Below are 23352 nucleotides of genomic sequence, written 5' to 3'. Positions count from 1 at the left end.
TGAGAGTGGCAGCCTGTCTGCCTGGGATTCCTGAGTTCTGTGAGTCAGTGATAGCTTGGGCCTCTTACTTCTTGGTAGACAGGGGCCTGGGAGTCTGGTTGAACTCCTCACAAGTTCTCTATCAGTAAACTGGAAGGAAGGAACATCTAATTTAATCTCAGGATTTTTTGCAATCTTCACCAGTTCCCCCTTCCATAATGCTGCCCATCAGTTGAGATTCATTGTGCTGATTCGCAGTGACCAGGCAGGGAATTCTGATGACCTAACACTTGGTTGCCTTTCCTCCACCTCCATTTACCCTTTTCCTTTGTCTCAACAGCAACTTCAGTGCTGGGACCAGATACAACCATGAATCCTGGTGCCTCCATGTCTCCTTTCACTGCACTGCCTTTTCCCGCACACACTCCTGGACCTCCACAGCAAACACCCTGGATGCAGCACCCACTGCCCCTCATGACTTCATCATGCCTTCCAGGCACCCCTCTTGGGCTCTCTGCTTTCCCCAGGACACTTCTTGTGCCAAGCCCTGGGGATTCTGGCCCCCGTGGGGCCACGCCTGCAAAGGTCATTGTTCAAGTGAGGACAGAAGGGAGTTCAGCAGAGCTCCCTGGAATTCAGACCTTTGTCATGGGGCAGACCCCACTTAATTGGAGTGCCCCAGGGGCTCCCAGTGGGGTAGTTGAGCATGCCCCACCCCCTTTTGGGGAAGCCTCTGCTGTGATCCCTGCCACTTCTGTTGTGGCTACTCAGGCTTGTAGGGGAGTTTGGTCCCCAGCTCTTTCTCTTCAAGCTCCACCACCAGCTGCCCAGCTGGCTTTCATTTTCCCCCAAGTGAAGGCTTGCTCAGGCCAACATGTTTCTTCTGGGGAGAAAAGCCTGGCCGTCACACAATCCAGGCCTTCGCTGGATGACTCCTCCTGTAATCCCCAGAGTGTTTACCAGAACTACCGACGTTGGCAATGTTTCAAGTCTCTGGCCCGGAGGCACCATCCCCAAAGCCCTGATACAGAAGCTCTTTCCTGCTTTCTCATGTGAGTACCCTAATAATCAGTGGGGACAGCTGAGATTATCCTGCAGCTTTCAAACAAAGAGATCTTGGGGAGACACAATGGAGGTTAGGCTCTTTAGGAACACTTGAGAGAAGGTCATGAGGGTGATGGGATATGTTATGAGAAGGTATATTCCCGATAATATTATACACACCTCCCTGTGTACAACATATTCAGGTATCTTGTCTCAATTGATGCTGACCACCTTGTACGTGAAGTCAATCTTTATATTGGAATCGTTACCTTAACAATTATTTTCAAGAGACTAAACACTGCGGTAGAAACCCTGGTAGCATAGTGGTTAAGCTCTATGGCTACTAACCAAAACGTCAGCAGTTCGAATCCACCACCCCTCCTCGGAAAATCTATGGGGCAGTTCGACTCTGTCCTGTAGTGTCACTATGAGTTGGGATCAACCCAATGCCAAAGGGTTTGGTTTTGGTTTTTTTAAATGCTGTGGTAAAGTGAGGAGGCATGATGTGAATTTTGGTCTCAGATCACAAACTACGTTTTTCCACTGGTCTTTACCTTCCAACGAAAGAGCTCAGCATATTTTGGCCATTGCCTCAGGAGACGTGAAACGGGCAAGGCCTAGGACAACCACTTTAAGTTTACTCCCACCCTCATTCCTCTGGAGAATATCAGTTACAACAGGGAGGTGGTAGAGTATGCATAGTGGTGAAAGGCTTGGGCTCTGTCCTCCTTAGATTTGTAATCCTGAGCAAGGCATTGTACACCTTCACCCTAGAGTATCTCATCAAATAAGGAGACAATTTCAGTTCATTAAGAGGAGAGCTAAGAAGACGATATGACCTAATATATGAAGTGTAGTCCATAAAAAGTACCCGCAAGAGCAAAACTGTCCTAGCTACAGTGTGTGTGAGCGGAAATTGGCAATGAAGTGCAGGGTCATGGGCTTCTGTGAATGAAAGGCAGACTGATTAGTCATGTGGGAAGCTTTATCTTTTCAGAGCAGAGCCTCCATCTCTCTCAACCCTGAGCTTCCCAACAAGTCAATCAATATGGAACTCTGATCACATTCACAGGATGTTTTTCCACATACATGTTATTCTCATTGGCTGAAAGACTGAAGGCATCTTCTTCCTTTCCCCACTCCCCAGCACTCACCCAAGAATAAAGACACAGTCCACTAAAACCAAATTTCCAGCAGTCTTAGGGATTCCCTGGATTCCGAAACAGCTAATGGTATCCTGGAGGCAAAAGCACTTGAAATCTAAAACACTGGAAGAGGGACTGTCACGGACAAATAGCAAGATAGATGTGATGATGGGCAGGGGATGTGTGTAGATGTGGGGTCAAGATGGGGATGGAATATGTATTTGTCGAAAGTTACTGACATGCATGGGTATTTAGCCCAGTTCTGCGATCCCTGGCTAGACTGAAGCCCACCATGACCCTGGAGGAGGGACTCTGGCGGTCTGTACAGGAATGGCAGCGCAAAAGCAATTTTGACCGAATGATCTTCTATGAGATGGCAGAAAAGTGAGTCCATGGCATCCTGGCCCTGTTGGGACTGAGTGATGAGGTGTGAATGAAGAGGGAGGGTTGGAACAAATCACAAGGTCTGTGTGAGGAGGAGGTGTGCACTTGGAGAGGGCTCCTGGTTCCCTGATGATCCCGCTCTACCCTCAGACAACTGCTACCACCACATTCACTGCTTGGAGTTTTCTGTTCTACATTCTTTAAGAAATTCACCCCTTCTACATGTTGGATTTGTGGATGGCCTGAAACTGGAGTGTTAAGACAGAATGGGGATAAACACTGTGGATACCCATGGAGATACAGTCCAATCTGTGGACACTCTGCAGTGAGGGGATATGCTGTACCAGACAAGTTCCTGCTTGCCTCAATGTCCGTATAGATAACATGGAATTTGGAGCCACTCTTCCTATGACAACTGGTACAAAAGTATTCTACAATCATCCAAGAATGGCCCAGGCTGGAAAGGTGTGGTCAGGGGAAGGCAGCATCTCAGTCACCTGGTTGGACATGTTTCTGTCCCTCATTGCCTTTCCTCCCTCGGTTTAAAAAAAAAATCATCAAAGGAGACTGAGGCTTTTGGGAAACCTCACATTCCACCTTTTTCCAAATGTCTCTTGGACCTCTTGCCCATCTGGTTTATATCTCAAGGCCTCAGAGCTTGAGACTAGGACCGGGACTCTAGGAACTACTCCTTGGTGTTATCTGCAATAAACTTCATCCCATTCCAGGTTCAGGCTCTCACCTCTACCATGTGTGTTTTAGGCAAGGGCAGGAGAGGCTTGGAGAATGGTGCGCATGAGTGGGTCCTGCTGTGTGTCATGTAGGTCTGATTCAATTCAACCAACCAGTGTCAGTGTTGTGGTGTGCTATCAGGTGCTAAGGTATAGAATGGTAGTGAGCACTATGGCTTGGTCAGGAGGAACTTCCAAGGAGGCATGGCTCATTTCCTTCGCAACCTTCCTATGCTATGATAAGTTGTGCTGAAGGTGAAGGGATGATGTGGTGAACATGTAAGGGACCCAAACCTTGTTTGTGCCTCCTGGGAAATGGACTTACTGGGCACCTGGACAGGTCATTGAAGGCACATCTTTCTCCACTGCCCCATAATTGGCTGTTGCCTGGTCCTGGGGCTCCTGGTGCATCTTGCCTTCTCCTCAGCACAGCCTGTGCCTCCCTCACCCTTGTCAGGTTCATGGAGTTTGAGGCAGAGGAGGAGTTACAGATTCAGATGTTGCAGCAGAGGAATGCATCTGTCTGCCTGCTTCCTCCGGCTCCACGCAATGTTGATCCTCACGGGCCTTCATCCACTGTGGCTGCCCAGCGTCCAGGTATGGCTAAGCAAGGTCAACAGGAGCTACGGGCCTGGGGTCAAAGGTGGTATGTAGGGACCGGTTATGTTGGGAGAAGGCATTGTCTTCACATGTGGTACTTTTCTTTCAAGAGGGGGCAATGGCTCTTTGTATCAGCAGAGACTGCCAGATGCCTGGGGTCTCCGCTACTCTTCATTACACTCTAGTAGTGAGGTGGTTACGTTTTATAACTACACTCTCACATGGATTATCAAAAGTGGGCTCCAATATCTAATCAGCTTTAAATGTGGGCCTCAATGAGACTTCTTGTAAAAGAAGCAGTTTCGAGTTTCCCCACAAGCTGACTGTCTTAGACTGTCTGCCTCTTACATCTTCTCCTCTCACAGTGTTTGTGGCTTCAGGTGTGCCTGCCTTACCAGGAAGCATGACAGTGTCTCCATAATTCTGCCTTTACAACATGGGGTTGGGTGGTGACTTAGTTATCTAGTGTTGCTATAACAGAAATACCACAGTGGATGGACTTGCCAAACAGAAATTTATTCTCTCACAGTCTAGGAGGCTAGAAGTCTGAATTCAGGGTACCAGCTCTTGGGGAATGCTTTTACTCTGTGTTGGTTCTGGGGGAAGGTCCCTGTCATCAATATTCCGTGCATCTAGGAGCTCCTCAGCACAGGGACCTCGAGTCCAGAGGACTGGATTCACTCTGGGCACTTCTTTCCTGGTGGTATGAAGTTCCTCTCCTCTCTGCTTGTTTCTCTCTTTTTCTATTTCAAAAGAGATTGACTCAAGATACAATCGAATTCTGTAGACTGAGGCCTGCCTCATTAACACAACTGCCTATAATCCTCCTTCATTAACATCATAGATGTTAGGATTTACAACACATAGGATAATCACATCAGGTCCCCAAATGGTGGACAACCACAAAATACTGGGCGTCATGGACTAGCCAAGTTGACACACATTTTGGGGACACAATTCAATCTGTAACAGGTGTAAGAGCCAGAATTTGCTGCGACACAAACATCCTCTTTCCAATCCCACCTATAGTGTTCATTCCAAAGAAGGGAGTTTCCATGGCACAGCCCCTTAAGCAACATCGACACAGAACCGAGCACCCTTGGGAGCCCAAGCGGTCCCATGAAATCCCTCCCGAAGCTGTCAAAGAGTATGTTGAGATCATGGAAGATCTCCTTGGAACTGCCCATTCAGCCACTGTGGAGCCAGATGGAAAATATAAAGAAGAAGAAAATGAGCAACAACAGGAAGAGGATGAGCTGTATCCAGACCCAGGACTCCTGAGCTACATTGACAAGCTGTGTGCACAGGAAGGATTTATCACCAAGGTGGGCGGGGACCTGACGTTTGGTGTCTGTGGGCTCTGTACTTTGGCGTTCCAGCCACCAAACATCTGGAGTTTTACCCCAGACATTGCAATTAAGCTCAGTTCCTTCCTCCATGATCAATGTGTGTGTCCCTTTCTTGTGTGCATATGTGTGTGTGTATGAGTGTCTGAGTATGTGTAGGTTGGGGTGGTGACATTTTAATACAATACTGGATGCAAATTCGAGAGGGAGATTATTCCTTGTCTTCTAGAACCTCTAAATCAGTGTTTACTCCTTGTCAAAGATGTTCACAAGCCTCCTCGTCCCGTTAACAGGTGGAAGCAGTTATTCACCCTCAGTTCCTGGAAATGTTACTATCACCAGAATCACAGGTAGATCCCCTGTCCTTAAGGCAGGAGCTGGAGGAAGAGGAAGGACTCACTCTCACTCAGGTAAACCAGAGGAGGAAGGGAGAATCATAACATGAAACCCACAGGATTTCATCTAACCTGACAGTGCCTTGGCTGTCACAGCTTCTGGGGAAGGCCAGCTCCAGGTGCGGGAGCAAGTGCAGAATGAGAAGGTAAGAGATAATGGAATGGCAGAGAAGAGGAGTGGAATGGTAAGGCATTGCGTTTGGGAAAACCACAGAAGAGGACGGAGAGGCAGAGCTGCAGTACGAGTTATTGAAGGACACTTGAGTGACTGACTTCCCTAAATCTTGTCCCAATACTATGGTCTCCACCACCCACTCAGCCACGTGTTCTCACAATCTGTACAGAATCAGTAATTATCCATTTTTCTTTCTTGCAGCTGGTAGAGAAGCGACTGCTGGAATTGAAAGGAAAAGTGGGTGTGGAGGCATCCCCAACTTCTGGTGTGCTAACCAGGGAGTCACCTGGTACAGAGTCTGGGAGCAGTCAAGATGCAGGGAGCACAGATAACCACAACAGCCAACTACAGACGAGCAAGAAAATGAGCACAAAAAAGTTGGATGCAGATGACCTGCCAAAAGATGGCAGCGGGTACAGTCATCTGTCTACGTCAAAAGAACTTGCTCTCTTTACATGGAGTCCCATTTCACAGGAACTTAAGTCTGAACAATCAACTTCTCCTCAATGGCGTCCTAGTCGCACCTACCCTAGATTGGGAAACAGAGGAACCTTAATGTCCTTAGAAGCCTCTCCTATTAGTGAAACACCTGGGAAAGGAGAAGGGTCCAGTGAAGAAGAAAAGGAAGAGGAGGAACTCCCCAGCCTTGACTTCCTCTTGGCATCTCAAGAAAGCCTACTGCCCTGGAGTCTTTCCAAGAGTCCTCTGCCTGCCTCCAGCATTCTGCACCATGGAATTCCGGGTACCTGGGGAGCATCTCAGCTCCGATTTCCAGAGACAGTGAGTCTTAGCCAACCTGGACATACAGCTGCCAAGTGTAAGATCCCAGCTCAAGTCAGAACTCCATTACTTGCTGCAAAGCGGCCCTACTCAGGAGCTGACCTTGGAGTCTCTGGGAGGCAATCCTCGACTGTGGGAGAGGTCCAACCCTCACTGCCTCTAAAAAGAAAGTGTGACCCTTCCACACATGGAAAAAGGAAGAAGCATCTTCTTAGCCAGTAGTGAGCTCTCCTCTTCTATATGTCAGACCCTCAAGTTCAGGTCCCTTAAATAGATTAGAGTTGTCAACTCCTCCCCCATACTTATTAGGCTAATGCTCCTCCCCTAACCTAGTGGTACTTCTCGGCTGTTATACAGATACGGTGAGGGCAGAGAGGGAGGCCAAAGCCTGGGCAGGGTGCACATGTATTTCCATGGTGGGAGATGAAGCTCAGTAGCTTTACTTTTACTTTGAAGAATACTCCTCTGTAAATTGAGATTAAAGATAGTTTTGTTGGCAGAAATTCTCATTGACTCTTTCTTCCGTTCCTCCTCTACTGCTGGATGGACTGTGGTGCTGTGAAAAGAAAAAGATACAGGTGTCCACCGTTTTCCACATCCATATGTGACTGACTTAGCTCTTTCCTCCAGCTTTACCTGATATCCTCAGAATGCTCCTGGGGACAGTCTGGCTCCGGCCTCTCACAGCTCATTGATAAATCGCCAGTGATCACTGTCATCACCCATTTTTCACAAGCTGTGGCTTGGTTTGGGAGCTTTCTGTGGGTATCCTAACAATATCTCTGTCTCTTAACCATCTATTCATGGAATTTGCATTTCAACCTTTCAGCCTTCTTGGCCATTAACTAATGTTTCTATAATTGAGCCTGGAGACTGCACTTTTCTTTAAGGTGCTTTTTTTCTGTTTGCTAGGAAGCTGTCGGACAATAGATCTAAAATGATCCTCAGCACACCCAGGGATTTTCCTGTGTGGTTTATTTGACTTGACAGGATCAAGACTTGGCTTCTTGGGGACATGGCTTTCTGTTTCTCTGCATTTAGTCTAAAAAGTGGTATCATGAATTCTCAAGAGGACTTCTAAATAAGCAATGGTAGTATGCTCTTTCTGGTGAGGACAATAACGAGACAGAATGTGTTGGAAATATACTTGTGAAGATTTCTTTTGATACTGTGTATATGATCTATGAAAATAGAGAAGTTAGGAGGTCCCTTTGCCTTATTTCTGGAAAGGAAGGAATTTAATTCAACTGAATTGGGAAGGTCCATCCTGCTGTGGTCAAGGAGAATGACCTCAGGTAACTTTGTAATCTTCCAAGGAGCATCCTATAGGTACTCTTTCCTTTCTTTTCCAAATGATGACTGAAATTCTGGGTTAAATTGATGTAGATTTGGTCTTACACTTACATTGGAAATAGTTCCTTACAAACAAGAGAAAACCTACCTTACAGAACAATACAGCCCAGGAAAAGCGGAGACGTGATGATGTTTATGGCAGACCTGGATGCCTGGAGTATGCAAGGCTAGATGTGAGCAGGGTTGGTACGAAGGGCTGAGAAGCATTGAGGTATTAGTAGTTTGATTCTTCGGGCAGTTGCATAGACCCCATGTTCAGAGCACTGGGTGTTCCAGTGGTTTTGCATTTGGTGCCTGTGAGCTGCTCCATTTGTTGGGAAGTTCCTAACTGGGATCTGAATGGAGACCTCCACAAGTAAGATTCTGTTGGGGAAAAAATCAAAATGAAGAGATGAGAAAGAGGGGAGAGGACGCCTCTGGTCTTTCCTCAGAATTGTCAAGTCCTTGCCCTCCAATCTGCACTTACGTCCTCAGATCCAAGTGTCCATGGCCTCATTTCTCCAGCCCATTCCCCTCAGTAGCTCTGATTCTCAACTTGGAAGCTCCCTGGAACTCAACAAAGTTTCCTCTCAGCCCAATGCTTTTTTCTCCAAGTTCCAAATTCTAATTTTATCACAAGTACCTGTGAATTTTCAGGAATGCCATGTCCCAGAAGTTTCACGGCCAACACCATGAAGGGACCTCATAGAGTGTCCTCCTCAGCACAACCTGCAATCCTGGTGTATCCCAGGTATTTAGGGGAGTGTACATATCAAACATCGAAAGACAATAATGGTAAGTGAAGGACAGAGCCCTGGCTCCTCCATTCCCTGGTGTTTGACTTTAGAAAACATCCGTAAGTCCTCTACATTTCAAGATCTTCACTGGGAAAATAGCATAACACTGTACAGCTCTCAGGATGCTTGGGATATTAAAGGAGTCATGCAGCCGGTCCTTGGCACCCAATGCTGTTGGCTCTAGGGAGTGGGAGGGACTGTATATTCTCTGACCCCTGTCTTGGGGTGGCTAGATGGATTTGGGTGATAACCAACAGCCCTCAGGCCCCTGATGTGTGTGGATGAGGTCCCTGTTTAATGGGCAGGGCGACATCAAATGTCACGATTCTGCAACTACCCCTTGGCTCTTGCAGGTGAAAACAGGTTTCAAGTGTATGCCCTCATGGTGTTGAATTGGCCCACACAGGTACAGGCAGGGGTGAAGGGAGCGACATGTCCTCAGACCCTTTATACCAGTGCCCAGGCAAAGGGGTAGCTCCTGGCCTGACTTCCCAGCTGAGGGGGCATGGTGAATTTTTATAGCCAAGAGACTAGTTTGGGTGCAGACAGCCCTGAGATCTGGGTTAGAGGCCTGGCAGTTGTTGAATAGTGCCTGACTGGTGTCAGAGTGGACAGCGGGGAGCGGGAGGTGGGTGCGGGGAGGGAAAACAGGCACTTCCCCCTGTTAGCATCTTGGAGGAGGAGGGCTTATTTTGACTCCCATTCAGTAGGCAGTAGGTTAGAACCTTGCACTTAACTTTCTCAGGTCCAGTACCATTTACATCCCGATCCGGAGGTTTCTGCAGACTCTCCGCTGCCCAGCCTCTCCTGACATGGTGAAACCTGTCCTGAATGCTACTGCTCTCCTCAGCCTGCCATGCACCAGCTGACCCAGCCAGCAGGGTGCTGGCAACCTCACAACTGGCAGTTCTTTGCTGCTTCTGAACAGTCTCTCCTGCATCCTGCCGCTCAGTGCAACTCCTCCGCTTTGTCTTTGATGATCTGGGCTCCTACATTGTCATATAAAATCCATTCACTTCTTTTTCATGTCTTGGATGTAAGAGGAACAACAGGAAGCATCTGATTATTTTCCCATCTTGGCCGTGCCTCCTCCTTTTTTCTCTTTATAAAATTAAGATGTATTCCTATATATATATATATTTGTTCCATTAGAATAATAAATTGAAATAAAGTCAATGTCCCCAGCCTGGGTTCAATGATCCATTTGTATTTCTTTAGTCTAGAGTCTACAACGTTAACTTTAACATTTCCTTCAACTTCAAAGTCCCCCCAAGAATAGGTTTGCCAGTTTTAGCAAAGAAAATAAAGGCCTCCAAGGATTCCTCACATAATAATGGGGATATATTTACAACAATATTACTCCTTGTTTAACAGACATTTGAAGTCAACAAGTGGCTTGTATTTTATCTAGAAAAACTACCAAGAGGCAGAAAACAATAAGCTCTTAAGACTTACCCTCAGAAGAACAGACCTGAATTTGCAGTCAAAAGGCCTGAGCTTAAATCTTGGTTCCAAACACATGACACAGCACCAAAACCAAACCAGCATACCAATTTCACAAAATCTCTGCAGGACATTTTGATTATCTGGCATATTGAATAGTCACTAAACACTCTTGAGCACCTATGCTCAGTGGGCAGAGAGCAGATGTAAGGGTGAGGAAGGCAGAAAATCTTTTTCTCTGAAGAAAAACTGCTTACAATGCTACGGCCCTAGGTTCTTCAGTTGTTAAGGTCCCATGGCCCTGAAATGGGTGGGTATCGTGAGACCAATGCAAGATTCTACTCACTCAAGTCAAATCCCCATGCACACACACTAGCTCCCATCTTTCTCCTAGCTGGCCATTCTGGGTCATGAAGCACTACTTCTCAGCTTCAGCTTCACATGTTTCCATCACACACTCTTGCTTTTTGGAATCCAGGCTCATCAATGAATGTCCTAAATTGTTGTAGGAACCATGGTGTTATCATCTTTAAAGAAAGAACGTTTGTCTTTTTACTCACCATGAACACAATTTTCAGTGTATTATAGTGAAAATGATTTGAAAAAGTATTCATTTAGTTGTTTCCAGAGGCTTGGTAGAAAAACTGGTCTTGTGAGATGAGGGTGCTGACCCCAAGCAGTTGCAAAAAGAAAAGTCACGTGAGAACAACTTTAATCCTGCTCTCACAGCAGCAGTGGTTTTTGGATGGGAGGGTATGGCAGAAGGAGAGAGGCAGAGGAGGAGTGTTCCACACGGACAGCCTTCACACAAAAAAATATCCCTACTGGCACTAACAACCCTGGTGGTATAGTGGGTAAGAGCTCTGGCTGCTAATCAAAAGCTTGGCAGTTTGAATGCACCAGGCACTCCTTAGAAACCTTATGAGGCAGTTCTGCTTTGTCCTGTAGGGTCACTATGAGTAGGAATCCACTCAAAGTCAAGGAGTTTGGGACTAACATACTATCTTGTCCCTGTAGGAAGACATTTTGATTCAAGAAGGAAATGCTGCAGAAAAATGCAACAGCAGTCATGTTGTAGTGGAAAAGCAGAGACTTCCTCCAGAGAGGATAAGGGCTCTTCTCCCCCCTTCACTACAATTATGTGAGAAAGTCATTTCATAATGTGGTCCTCTTGAATTGCCTCATGATTTCTGAGTTTTAGCTGAATTATAAACCTGATAAGACCCGAAGAATATTTCTATTTACAGCATCGACAGTGTTTTCCCAGTTACTCTGAAAAGAGCACCTCCAGGCAGTTTCTGCCTCTCTGGAAACTGCCCACCCCTTAATTCTCTGCAGCCAGGAAACAGCTTCTTGATGTGCCTTTCTTGGTATTCTCTCTGGCAGCTACAGTGTACATCTCTACTCACATCTCAGCTTAGATGATGAAGTTAGAGAGATTCAAGAAAACCACCTTAACTTTTTTTAAAGCTACTTACTGTGACTGATAAAAGCAAAATCTTGTCAACTTTTCTTAGCATTTCAGCTTGTATCATAGGGCAACCTTACATGATTTTCAATTCAGTCCTTCCTATTATGGGAATGGTGAAGCAAATCATAGTATCTAGGCACTCAGGAAAAGCAGGCTTGCTCCTTGATTCTTCTGCTTGTCAGTGAGTCCATCAATTTTTTCCCCTGATGCACACAATGGATTTAAGGCCATTGGATTTGACTGAGTGAGCTCAGGGCCCATGATTTAAACATTGCATTGTGCAGGAACAATACGGTCCAAATTCTACAACCTTTTTTTCTACTACATGAAAATCTTTGACCCTGGAAGCATATGTGATTAAATTAGCGCATATGAAGTTTACCAAGACTGGCCATGAAAGGGTGAGGCCAAAAGTCCCTTGGACCCAGTTCTCTGACCATCGCTGTGGGAAAGTGTAAGGAAGGCCTTGTCCACTGATAAAAATCATCTCCATTCTTGGGTGACAGGACGCAGAAGATAGGTGATCTGCCACCCAATCTCAGAGCATTAGAGGAAATGACGAGGTGTGATGATTGAGCCTTATTCAGCTACCCTGCTTTCTCTCTCAGCCTGTGCACTTGCGGGCTCCACGTGTTGGCTCTGTAGGGTCTTAAAGAGTCATAATCCAAGGAAGTGAGAAATAATGCAAATCTCGCAATTTCCAGAAAAAGAGTATCAGATTATTGAAATTAAGAAAAAGAAATACAGTGACACAATTCTAGAACAGATTATTTAAGGGCTGACTGAAATTATGAATTTAGTTTAACCCACCCAGTGCTGTCGAGTCGATTCCGACTCATAGCGACCATATAGGACAGAGTAGAACTACCCCGTAGAGTTTCCAAGGAGCGCCTGTTTACACACTATAAAAGAAATAATTTGTTCCCACAGTAACTGTTGTGTACACAGGAAGGAAGTAACCCTGGCTGAGATGGTTTCTTAATCGCAACACAGGAGAAAAAGTAAACTGAACGACTCATATTGAGGACTTTTCCTTAAGAGATCTCTTATCCTGCATTCCTAGATGTGGAGACCCAGAGGACAGTGAGAGAATGACAAAGTGCATGTAAAAATACAAATACGATGTAGTAGGAAGTGCAGAGGCAGGTGAGTTGAAAATCAAGTGTTTCTCACTGCAAGGCCGAAAAGGAGGTTTGGATGACCAGCAGGGCTGCCTGAGGCAAAACTAACCTTTGGGTGATGAATTCCTTGCTTTCTAAGGGCAGCAGTGCTGTGTGCCTTGTACAGTAGGAAAGCTGGGAGGTGGAGTCCTGAATTAGAGGCTTTGAAGAGCAAGCTTTAGAGTGTTCACATTTCAAATGACTTTATTTCTCATTTTATTAACTGCCTCTTAAGCAGCAATGTTTGGATTTTGGACTGAGTGCGCATTTTTTAAAGGAAGTGAATTTGCTTAGGTCTTATAGAACAGAAAGTAGAATGAATCCTGGAGTTTTATTCAATTCCACAATGTTTTTTGTTTTCTTTTTATTGTGGTAAATATATATGTAACAAAAGACTTGTCATTTGAACATTCTTCACGTGCACAATTCAAGTTTCTTCTCTTAGCCTTTGGTTCCTACATTCCCTTTTGGTCCTGATGAGTAGTGACCAATAGTTGCATTTTAGTAGGCTGCTCACAAGCTCTTAACACCACAAACACTACTCAGCAAACTAGGACGTAAAACATAACTTTATGAACCATATCAGCCCAACTGACCAAGATGTTCCACAAGACTCTAGTTCTAATATTTCAAATCCAGAAAACTAATCCATCAGGGTATTTGGTTATGTCTCAGAAATATTCACAACTCTTCCCTCTATGTGCTTTATTATATGTATTAACATGTGTGCATACAGTCACATAGATGCATATATGTATTCCTACACATACACCTGTATACACACACATACACACTCATGGAAACATGCCTATACACATATATGCCTACATGTATATATTTTTTCCTTGTGTGTATTTTACTGATGTGGTTTACCTTCATCAGGCTTTGTACAATTCACTCTCATTGAGTGTTACATCATGAAAAATAACAAGTATCTACTAACTAGAGAGGAAATTCCCCTTTCCCCCACCCCATCTCTGGTAAACACTACTGAACATTATTTTCTCCATATTTTTATTTTTATTTTTCATGTCATTTTATAACTGTGATAACATACAATATCTGTTTTTTCGTGACTGATGCATTTTACTTGTTCATGTCCTACAGGTTCTTCCATGTTCCAAGGTGTTTGGGGAACTCATTTTTCTTTATTGCTTAGTAGTATTCCCCTGTATGTATACAGCATATTTTAGTTATCCATTCATCCGTTGTTGGGTGGTTAGGTTGTTTCTATCTTTTTGCTATTGTGAATAGTGCTGTGGTGAACATAGGTTTGCATATGTCTGTTCATATCACTTCTTTTAGACCCCAAGGGCATACACCTGGAGTGGAATTCCTGGGTCATACGGCAGGTATATCTCCAGGTTTTTGAGAAATTGCCAGAGTGTTTCCAAAATAGCTATATCATTTTGCACTTTCACAAGCAACGGATGAAGTTTCCAATTTCCCCACATCGCCTCTAACACTTGTCATTTTTCCCTTTTCTCATTTTTATCTTACCCTTCGTAGTGGCTGTGAAATGGTATCTCATTGTGGTTTCGATTTGCATTTCTCTGATGCCTGATGACAGTGAGCATCTTTTCACGTGTCTGTTGGCCATTTGAATATTCTCTTTGGTGAAATGTCTCAAGTGTAGTAAAGATGGATTGAGATGTATGCAAGGCTTGGGGACTGCTCTGACAGTCCATTCCCTGTCTATAAATGCACCTCTCTTTTTTTTTTCCCTTGTGCACAATTTGTATTTCTCCCATGCTATGTGGGCATGGGAAGGAGCAGATATCACTCTCCTGGTTCTGAGAAAGAATATAGGGTGAGATTCAATGGAACTTGGTTGCATAGTGAGTCACAGCTGCTGACAACGAGTAACCAGGCCTTCAGGGTCGTCCAAAGGAACATAGAATAGAGCCTAGACTGATGGTCCAGGTCTTTTTCCGTGTTTGGTGTGGTCTTGCACACCAGTTTTCCCTGAATTTCTCCTCACCTCTTAACACTTCATCATCACTTGAAGAATTCCCTCCCTTCCCCACAACTGAGAGTGAGTGTCAGCCAAGTTGAACAATGTGCCCAGAAGAAGAAAGAGGAAAAAGGCCATAGAAAGGCTGAATTTGGGGTCAGCCACAGCAGACTTTCAATCTCAGCTCTGTCACTTGCTGGCTGTGTGACCTCCAGTGTCTGAGCAGCAGCTTTCTGACCAGTAAGACATGCAGAATCACATCTTATTCGGATCACACTTGCAAGGACAGAGAGAGTGTATGGAATATGCTTTCCGGGAATAGGGCCTAAATGAAGCTTTCTGCTATTTCTTCTATGAGAGTGTCCAAGTGGGGAAGGCTGCAGTGGTCTAGAGAAGATTCTATAAGGATATTGGAGTAGACTCAGGTCTGGATGAGTAGAGAGGTCAAAGAAGTCCTGGGCTTATCCATTTCTATTCCTGAGATTGTGCCCAGCTTCACTTTCGCTTTTCCCTGTCACAGCCCCCTCACCATGCACCGCATGTCACTGTTCCCGTGTTCTTACTCCCTGTCGACTGTGCTTTTCTAAAGGCAGGAAGCTTGTCCTTGTCTTCACTTGAACTAGGACATTAACATAAAACAATAGTAATGGTCGTATCTGCTATTATTTGCTGAATATGTTTCATGTGAGATATTGCTCAGTGCTTGTGACAGATATAGATAAAAGTCAAAGCCATCTCATGATTTATAGGCCATTCCCACTGTACATATTGGACACAATTCATCCAAGATCACAGAATCAGTAAGAGACAGCCAGGTTGGTTCCAAAAGAAAAACCAAACCAGTGCTGTTGGGTCAGTTCTAACTCATGGCGACCCAACTCGTTTCACAACAGAACTGTGTTCCATAGAGTTTTCTCTGGTTGAATTTCCAAAGGGGATCACCAGGCATTTGTTCCTAGGAGCCTCTTCGTGGACGTGAACGACCAACCTTTCCATCACCAGCCAGCTCCTTAATCCTTTCTGCCAGGAGCTTCAAACGGCCTTAAATCTTCCAAACTTTTACTGTTACAAATCAGGCACCAATACAGTTAGGAAAAAAAAATACCTTTCTGTTAAACTCAGCTCTCAGAGTTATATAATTTCCATGCAATCAAACTCCCCGATTTAATTTATAGTTTTGTGAGCTTCAGCAATTTGAAATACCGTGGTGTAACCATCGTCTCAATCAACATCGAGACCATAGATTTAGATTCTCCATCACCCCACAATTGTCTTACGGATACTTATTATGAATAGCTTGAGACTCTGGTATTTTGGCAGTTACCATTTGGAGGCCACAGGGTAGAGCTGGTGTGAAGCCTGAGAACTTCTTTCATCTGAGAACAGGAAGAAGACTGGCATCTGCCTTTATGGTGAGACCTCTTTGCCTATGGTCTCATTAAACGGGTGGGTAGAGAGTTCTCACTATAAAAAGAAAAGCATATACTACTGGAGATAAAACATATCTACATACTGTGATGTTGGGGAAAGAAGCTTCATCCAGAGAACACACCTGTCCTGCCCGTCTCCCAAAACTATGATGATCAGGACTCTGCCTCCTTGAACCTCCTTATGCCCTTGATGGCAGCCAGGGCATAGTCCAGAAAGCTTCACTTTTCTTCTTCAGGCTAAACTCTCTCTTCATCTCATGACATATGCCTCAAAAAAAAAAAAAAAAAAATTTGGGTCCTATATCTCCCAGCTCTGTACATCATCAGCCCTTCTGGAAATTTCCTTCATGCAATCTTGGTGTGGGATTTGCACTCCTGGGGCAAGATGCTGAGGCTCTCCTATTCCTCTCTCCTAAACCTCAGGATCCATGTCTTACCACTTACAAATTATATAAAGGAGAGAAAATCAAATACACAAGAACACAAACAATTTATATACTGCAAACACAAAGGCTCTAAATATACAAAACCATCTTGGAAAAGAAGAACAAAGTACGGCATGCAAACGTAAAGATATAAAATAGCACTACACACATGTAATAAAGGAAACAGTCTGGTTTTGGCATAAGAACTGACGTAGAGGCCAACGGTATAGTATTGAGACATGAATTCGTACATCTTTGCCCAATTTGTTTCAACATTGAAGCTAAGCTCATTCAATGTGCAAAGAATACCTCTTCAACAAATGATGCTAAGACAACATGATCTCCACATGGAAAAGTATTAGGCTGGATATGTTACACCATACAAAAAAATTAACTCTAAGTGCATCGATGACCTAAATATGAGAGCTAAAATCATACAACTCTTAAAAGTAAACATCAGGGTTATGTTTTCAGAATTTTTTTTCCCCCACATCGTCATACATATGACAGAAGAAACAAAAGAAACAGATGAATTTGTCTTGGTGAAAATTTAAATCTTTTCTGCATCAATGAGCACTATCAAGAAAATGAAGACAACTACTGATTGTGACAATATACTTGGAATCTGTACTTGCTTAAGGGTTTCACATACAAAGATATAAAGAGTGCCTAAAACTAAACACATCCACAAAAAAAATGCCCAACTCAAAAAAAGGGCAAAGACATAAATCAACATTATTCCACAGAAAATATACAAATGGGCAGTATGCAAGGGAGAAGGTGCTTAATATCATCAGTCATTAGGGAAATGCAAATCAAAATCACAAAGAGGTATCACTCCACACCACACCAATGGCTATCGACAGAAAACAAAACAAAACAAACAGGCAAACAAACATAGAAACTGGGCGCCATATCCATTGAAAAGTGTAGATTACAGTTTGATGGCGCCTCAAATGCTTTCACAAAGAATTACCATAGACACTCGTAGGCACATAAACTAAAGAATTGAAAGCAAGAAAGCAGATACTTGGACACTGACGTTTACTGCACAATTATTCATTGAATCAAAAAGGTGGAAACAAGCCCAGTGTCCATGAAAAGATGACTGGATACACAAAATGTGCCATACAGATACATGCAATATTATGCAGCCATAAAGAGCAAAGAAATTCTCTTACTTGCAATAAATGGATGAACCTTGACACCACTGGCCTCAGTGAAATAACTGAAATCTCAAGAACAATTATTGCATGATTCCACTTACGTGAAAATCTACAATATGCAGATATAGAGGAGATTGATGGCTAGGAGGGCTGTAGGTGGAAAACATGAGGAGTGATTGCTAAACCCAAAGCCACAACAACGAAAAGAATATTCAAAAGCAAATGATAAGATTCTGCAAAATCCTCCCATGTATTATCGATCATATATTGTATTTAAAATATCTGCCAACAAAATACAACATAATTACTACAAAGTACGGACATCAGGTTGAACTGGACATCACGAAGGCGCAGAAGTCCTTGGGTAGGTCCAAGAGAGGTAGGAGGCATGTGTGGAGGCAACTGGGGTCCATCATGATCACTGGACACCATCTGATGTGTCTGAAGTTGCACTTGTCACGGGGGAAAATAAAGAAGGTCAGGTCACCCTATCAGAAAAACAGGACGCTGAGATGAGACTCCCAGGGCTAGCAGCATGGTGAGGCTTCAGAAAAGAAAGGACTCAGGAAAGAAACAGTCATGTCTATTCACAGGAAGCCTTCTTTGTGCTCTCTAGATCCATCCTCCTAGTCCTTCCTCTAGGACAGGGCTTTCCCATGCCCTCCCCTGTCACTTATCTGACTCCAACCCCTGCCTTGCTAATCCCACTCCCACTGAACTGGCATCAAGCCTGCCTGGGAAGAACCAAGTGATGAGACACACCAGAGAAAACACAATCCATTCTCTCTTTAGGGTCCTGAAGCCTCCCGTGACAGGAGAGTCGAGGGCTGTGGCTGGGAAGCCCTATTATAAGAGGGGATGTGTCATCTTCTTCCAGATTGTTCAAGGAACACAGACCCAGTATCTAATCTCCTTTACCTGTCAGCCCCTCTGAGCCAACAGAGCTAGGCCAGGCCCCACATATTTGCTCGGGTGTGACTGAGACTTTCACCTGCATTCTTACACATCTCAACACAGGGACACATAGAAGGTTCAGCGTACCCAAACCTAAGGTTGGAGGGATTCCAGCTGTGCAAGCCTGTATCTGGCAATTTTTCAGCTAACTGAGTCCCATCAACTCAGGGTTCTTGGGGCTCTCTCTTCCCAGGCCCAGGTGCTAAGACATGTTTCACGTATTTCCTGGTTACTGGTGCTCTTTGAGTCTAGAAAGGTTACCCAGCTCTGAGGGGCAGCCTTTTGGTGGGACTGCCATGCCAGGCTTGGGACAGGTGCACCTTTTTTTTTTTTATCATAATGACATCTTCCATTTTTATAACTTTAAGGGAGTCTTTTGTAGGAGATTTGCCCATAGCAAACCATCCTTTGAAGTCCTGACTGCAGCTTCAACTGTCTTTGATTGTTGATTAAAGGGGCATGAAATCCTTGACAACGTCACATATGTCTCTATTTACTTTGCTTGTCCGGGGTGAGGATTTCATTTTCTTTATGTTCAGGTGTAATCCATGCTGAAGACTGTGGTCTTTGGTCTTCATCAGGTATTTCTTCAAGTTTCCTTCATTTGCAGCATGGAAGGTTGTCATGTGCATATCCCAGGTTGTCAGTGACATTCCTCCAGTGCTGATGCCCATTCTTCTTCATATATTTTGCCTTCTCAGATTATTTGTTAAGCACAGAGATTGAACAGTGAGATGAAAGGATACAATACTCTCACACATCTTTTCCATGGAGACATAGAAGGGCGTAAGTCCTCCAAATGCCCCACTCACACTATCCGATAGGTACCCAAGTGATGCCTAAATTAGCACATTCTAATGACACACACACACACACACACACACAGTGGCCAATGTTATCAATTCAGTCTCCATTGCGAGCGTTGCAAGTCTTGATTTGTAAACACTGACATTTTACCTGATATAAATAATCCTGCCATGGCTAATTTCAAGGTACCACCTGATGTCACTGACCCATGTATGGGCAGAGATATGCACCATCTACTATCCCAAATTAACTGAAGCTGATTCCAGCATAACTGATCCACTTTCCTGTGAGTATGTACACACACTGCGTTGCACCATGAGAAGAACCCTTAACTCCTAACCCTAATATATAAATCAAACATCGCTATATGTTTCCAGAACACACAATTCCTCCCAACTCCTGAACACACACATAAACTACTACCCACACTCTAAATACACAAACATAACATCTCGTACTGCGTATAGTTTTATGAGAAAACCCTAGAGCATGAATACACACAGTAATTCCTACAACTATATATACTCTCAACATGTGCCTGAAGATGTACATGGACAACCAATAGTACCCATATATACTCACTGAACACTATACACGCAATCAAGCTCTCTAACACCACCAAGTTCAAAATCTAACCTCAAAGGCCACCCTAATACACGTCCACAAGAAATCATACATCTCTAGAACACATACAATATCAATTCCCAAATGAATGCACAATTTATACAAGGCCTCTCAGTTTCCAAATATACATACTGAACCCCCAATCCTCCAGAATAAACACTCCGGAAAGCCAGTGAAACCAAACACACACACAACCACATGCAACCTGTATTACTAATATATATAAGTAGAGCAAAAGAACACTGAAAATGCACATATAAGCTAAGCCACCAAATTCTCCAAGAATTAGACAAGAATAGGCACAAAGAGAATCCCTGACTGCTTTCATACAGACACAAACACCCTATACGCTAACCCAAACCACAACCATGAGTACCAAAAAACAAAACCAGACTTGCTGCCGTCGATTTCATTCCAAATCATAGCAACCCCCACATATTCAGGGATGCAAATAAAACTCCAAAACATCAACACTTCCAGCACTCTAGCTAATAGACACACACACAGGACCACCCTACTTGCCCACACATACCAGACGCACACTCACACACACAGATTCCCAAACACTTCAAGTGTACAGCACCCAGAACACCATAGATTGTCACATATCTCTAGAAATCAGTTTTGATTCCCCTACCTCCAAACATGCCCAGACAAAATTACAAACACCCTATCATTCTCCAAAGAAACACATGCAGAACACTCCAAGGAAAATTCACCCACTGACTCACGATTACACATACCAGTATATCCTCTCAGTCAATGAAATATCTCTTGCACATGCTATATAAATACAAGGAAACCCCATTTCAGGCCCTCTATCCTATGTTCCGAAACTGCCACATTCTCAAAATCTCATACATAACCATATCAACATGCTTCCAGTACATACACAAATTCAATTCTCCCACAACCTGTGCAAATGCACAATCTCATTTTTTCATCAGATACCCACCTCCTCATTTCCCAGAATATACCATACTCCCTACTGAAACATATTGCACATAACCCTATAAAATATTTATCCAAACTGCCATGCCCCTTCATGAAACAAACTCATTACGAATACAACTGTCCTCATACCCTGAATATAACCGAAATTATTCATGACACCAAACATACAAAATATGACCCTATATCTTCAAATACTAATATAACTCACAATGCCTGCCTATACATAATCAAACAATCCACAGTTATCAAACAGAAATCAATCCCCAATTTTCTTGAATGCAGAATCATACAAACCCCAGACCAAACATGGAAGATGCATATGCAACTCCAGGAAAGCATCCAGGCAACGCAACCATACAACATACCCTGAATACATACCAGTGATCCTTCCTCGTTCCCAAAATATACAAAACCAAAAGGTCTTACATGCAAGCTAATACACACAGGCACACTCCTTCACATGCCCAAAGAAACTCATTTCAAACCTGCCATTAGATACACAGGAAGACCCAAAATTCATGGCAGAAGAGCCACACCCAAAGTATTCCCCTGAGCCACAAATTGCATACCGCTCACCTCCAAGTGCTTGAGTGTACATGCCTATATCTCATGACGTGCACACTCCCACAAAAACTCACTTATATTGAATCGCTAAGGTTCATGGAAACACCACCAATTCACACATTTCAATACAAATATGAACTTCCAGGATCCCATTCAACACATACAGAATCCCCACACTATGAATTCACATAAACACATTTCCAACAAAGTCCCAAATAACAGGCACAAAAGCACCCACACCTCTCAATTCTCCCAATCCCTACAAGGCTTGCAACTAAATCTCCATACTATTTCCAGATATAAGCAACACTTCACAAGCACTCCACCCTCAGAAATCAAACACAGAGGTCGTGGGGCCAAAATGGTGGAGTAGTCAGATGCTTCCTGTGGTCCCTCTTACAACAAACGTGAAAAAATACATGAATCGATTATATATGACAATCTAGGACCCCTGGACCTCTAAGGCATAGGTGAGGAATTGGACTGAGTGGCAGGCAGAAGGAGAGACAGTTAAGAAGCAGTGAGGAGAGGCGAGGCCAAGATGGCGGACTAGGTGGACACTACCGCGGATCCCTCTTGCAACAAAGACTCGGAAAAACAAGTGAATCGATCACATACTTAACAATCTACGAACTCTGAACAACAAACACAGACTTAGAGACGGAAAACGAACAAATATGGGCAGACAGCGACCGTTTCCAGAACTAGGAGCCAGTGTACCAGGCAGGTGAACTTCGGAGCCCGATCTGGGGCAGAGCCCAGGGGGGCAGACGGCACAGACAAGGGGCCCAGCCCTACCCCCCCGAACACATCCCGGGAGGGAGTATAGCTGGTTGGCGCGGGCGGCGTAGCGGTGCAGCCGGAGGGAGAAGCAACCGGGAGGCAGTGACGGATCTTGGAGTGGGGAGAGCAGCGTCCCAACCGGGGAGCCGTCCCGATGGGAGTTTGGCGGGAAGCGGGTGTGGCGCGAGCAGGGGGATCAGCTGTATTTCCCTAAAGCAACCTCGGGGCGGGGCCCACACGTTCGTGCGGGGGATGCCCACCGAATTCGCGCGTGCGGCACAGCGCACTGGAGGGAGAAGTTCCCAGGAGGAAGTGACGGGTCTTGCAGCGGGGAGAGCAGCGTCCCAGGCGGGGAGCCATCCCGCTGGGATTTTGCCGAAAGCGGGCGGGGTGTGAGCATGGGGATCAGTTATATTCCCCTGAATTGACCCAGGGGGCGGGCCCACCTGGTCGTGCGGGTGACGCCCACCCAGTTCGCGGAGCGGTGCGGCGCACCGGAGGGAGAAGTCCCTGGGAAGAAGTGACGGGTCTCAGAGCGGGGAAAGCAGCGTCCCAGCTGGGGAGCCGTCCCGCTGGAATTTGGGAACGCGCGGGGGGCGTGAGCGTGGGGTCCAATTATGTTCCCCTAAATAGACCCCGGGGGCGGGCCCACCGCTTCATGGGGGAGACGCCCACCCAGTTCACGGGAGGGCTGCGGCACACCGGAGGGAGAAGTCCCCGGGAGGAAGTGACAGGTCTCGGAGCAGGGAGAGTAGCGTCCCAGCCAGGAAGCTGTCCCACCAAGATTTTGGAGGACGGGAGCGGAGCGTGAACGCGGGGATCAGCTCTATATTCTGTGGTGCTACATTCCTAGCTCTCTGATCCCTCCCCCACCCTCCCCAGGCAGCTCCATTAACATCCAAATAACCT

The 23352-nt window shown here is 44.9% G+C and overlaps 1 protein-coding gene across 1 annotated transcript; it reads left to right on the top strand.

Moving 5' to 3' along the window:
- Positions 1–348: 348 nt before the first annotated feature.
- LOC135232404 (NUT family member 2G-like) lies at positions 349–23254 on the top strand. Its single transcript, XM_064290962.1, has 8 exons — positions 349–1031; positions 2424–2552; positions 3741–3880; positions 4913–5208; positions 5523–5639; positions 6001–6579; positions 22605–22833; positions 22917–23254. The coding sequence occupies exons 1-8, from the start codon at positions 349–351 to the stop codon at positions 23252–23254; spliced, it is 2511 nt and encodes an 836-aa protein (XP_064147032.1).
- The last annotated feature ends 98 nt before the right edge of the window (positions 23255–23352 follow it).

Source organism: Loxodonta africana, chromosome 9 (assembly GCF_030014295.1).
Source record: "Loxodonta africana isolate mLoxAfr1 chromosome 9, mLoxAfr1.hap2, whole genome shotgun sequence".
In the NCBI taxonomy this organism is placed as follows: domain Eukaryota; kingdom Metazoa; phylum Chordata; class Mammalia; order Proboscidea; family Elephantidae; genus Loxodonta; species Loxodonta africana.
This window is presented reverse-complemented; position numbering and strand designations above follow the sequence as displayed.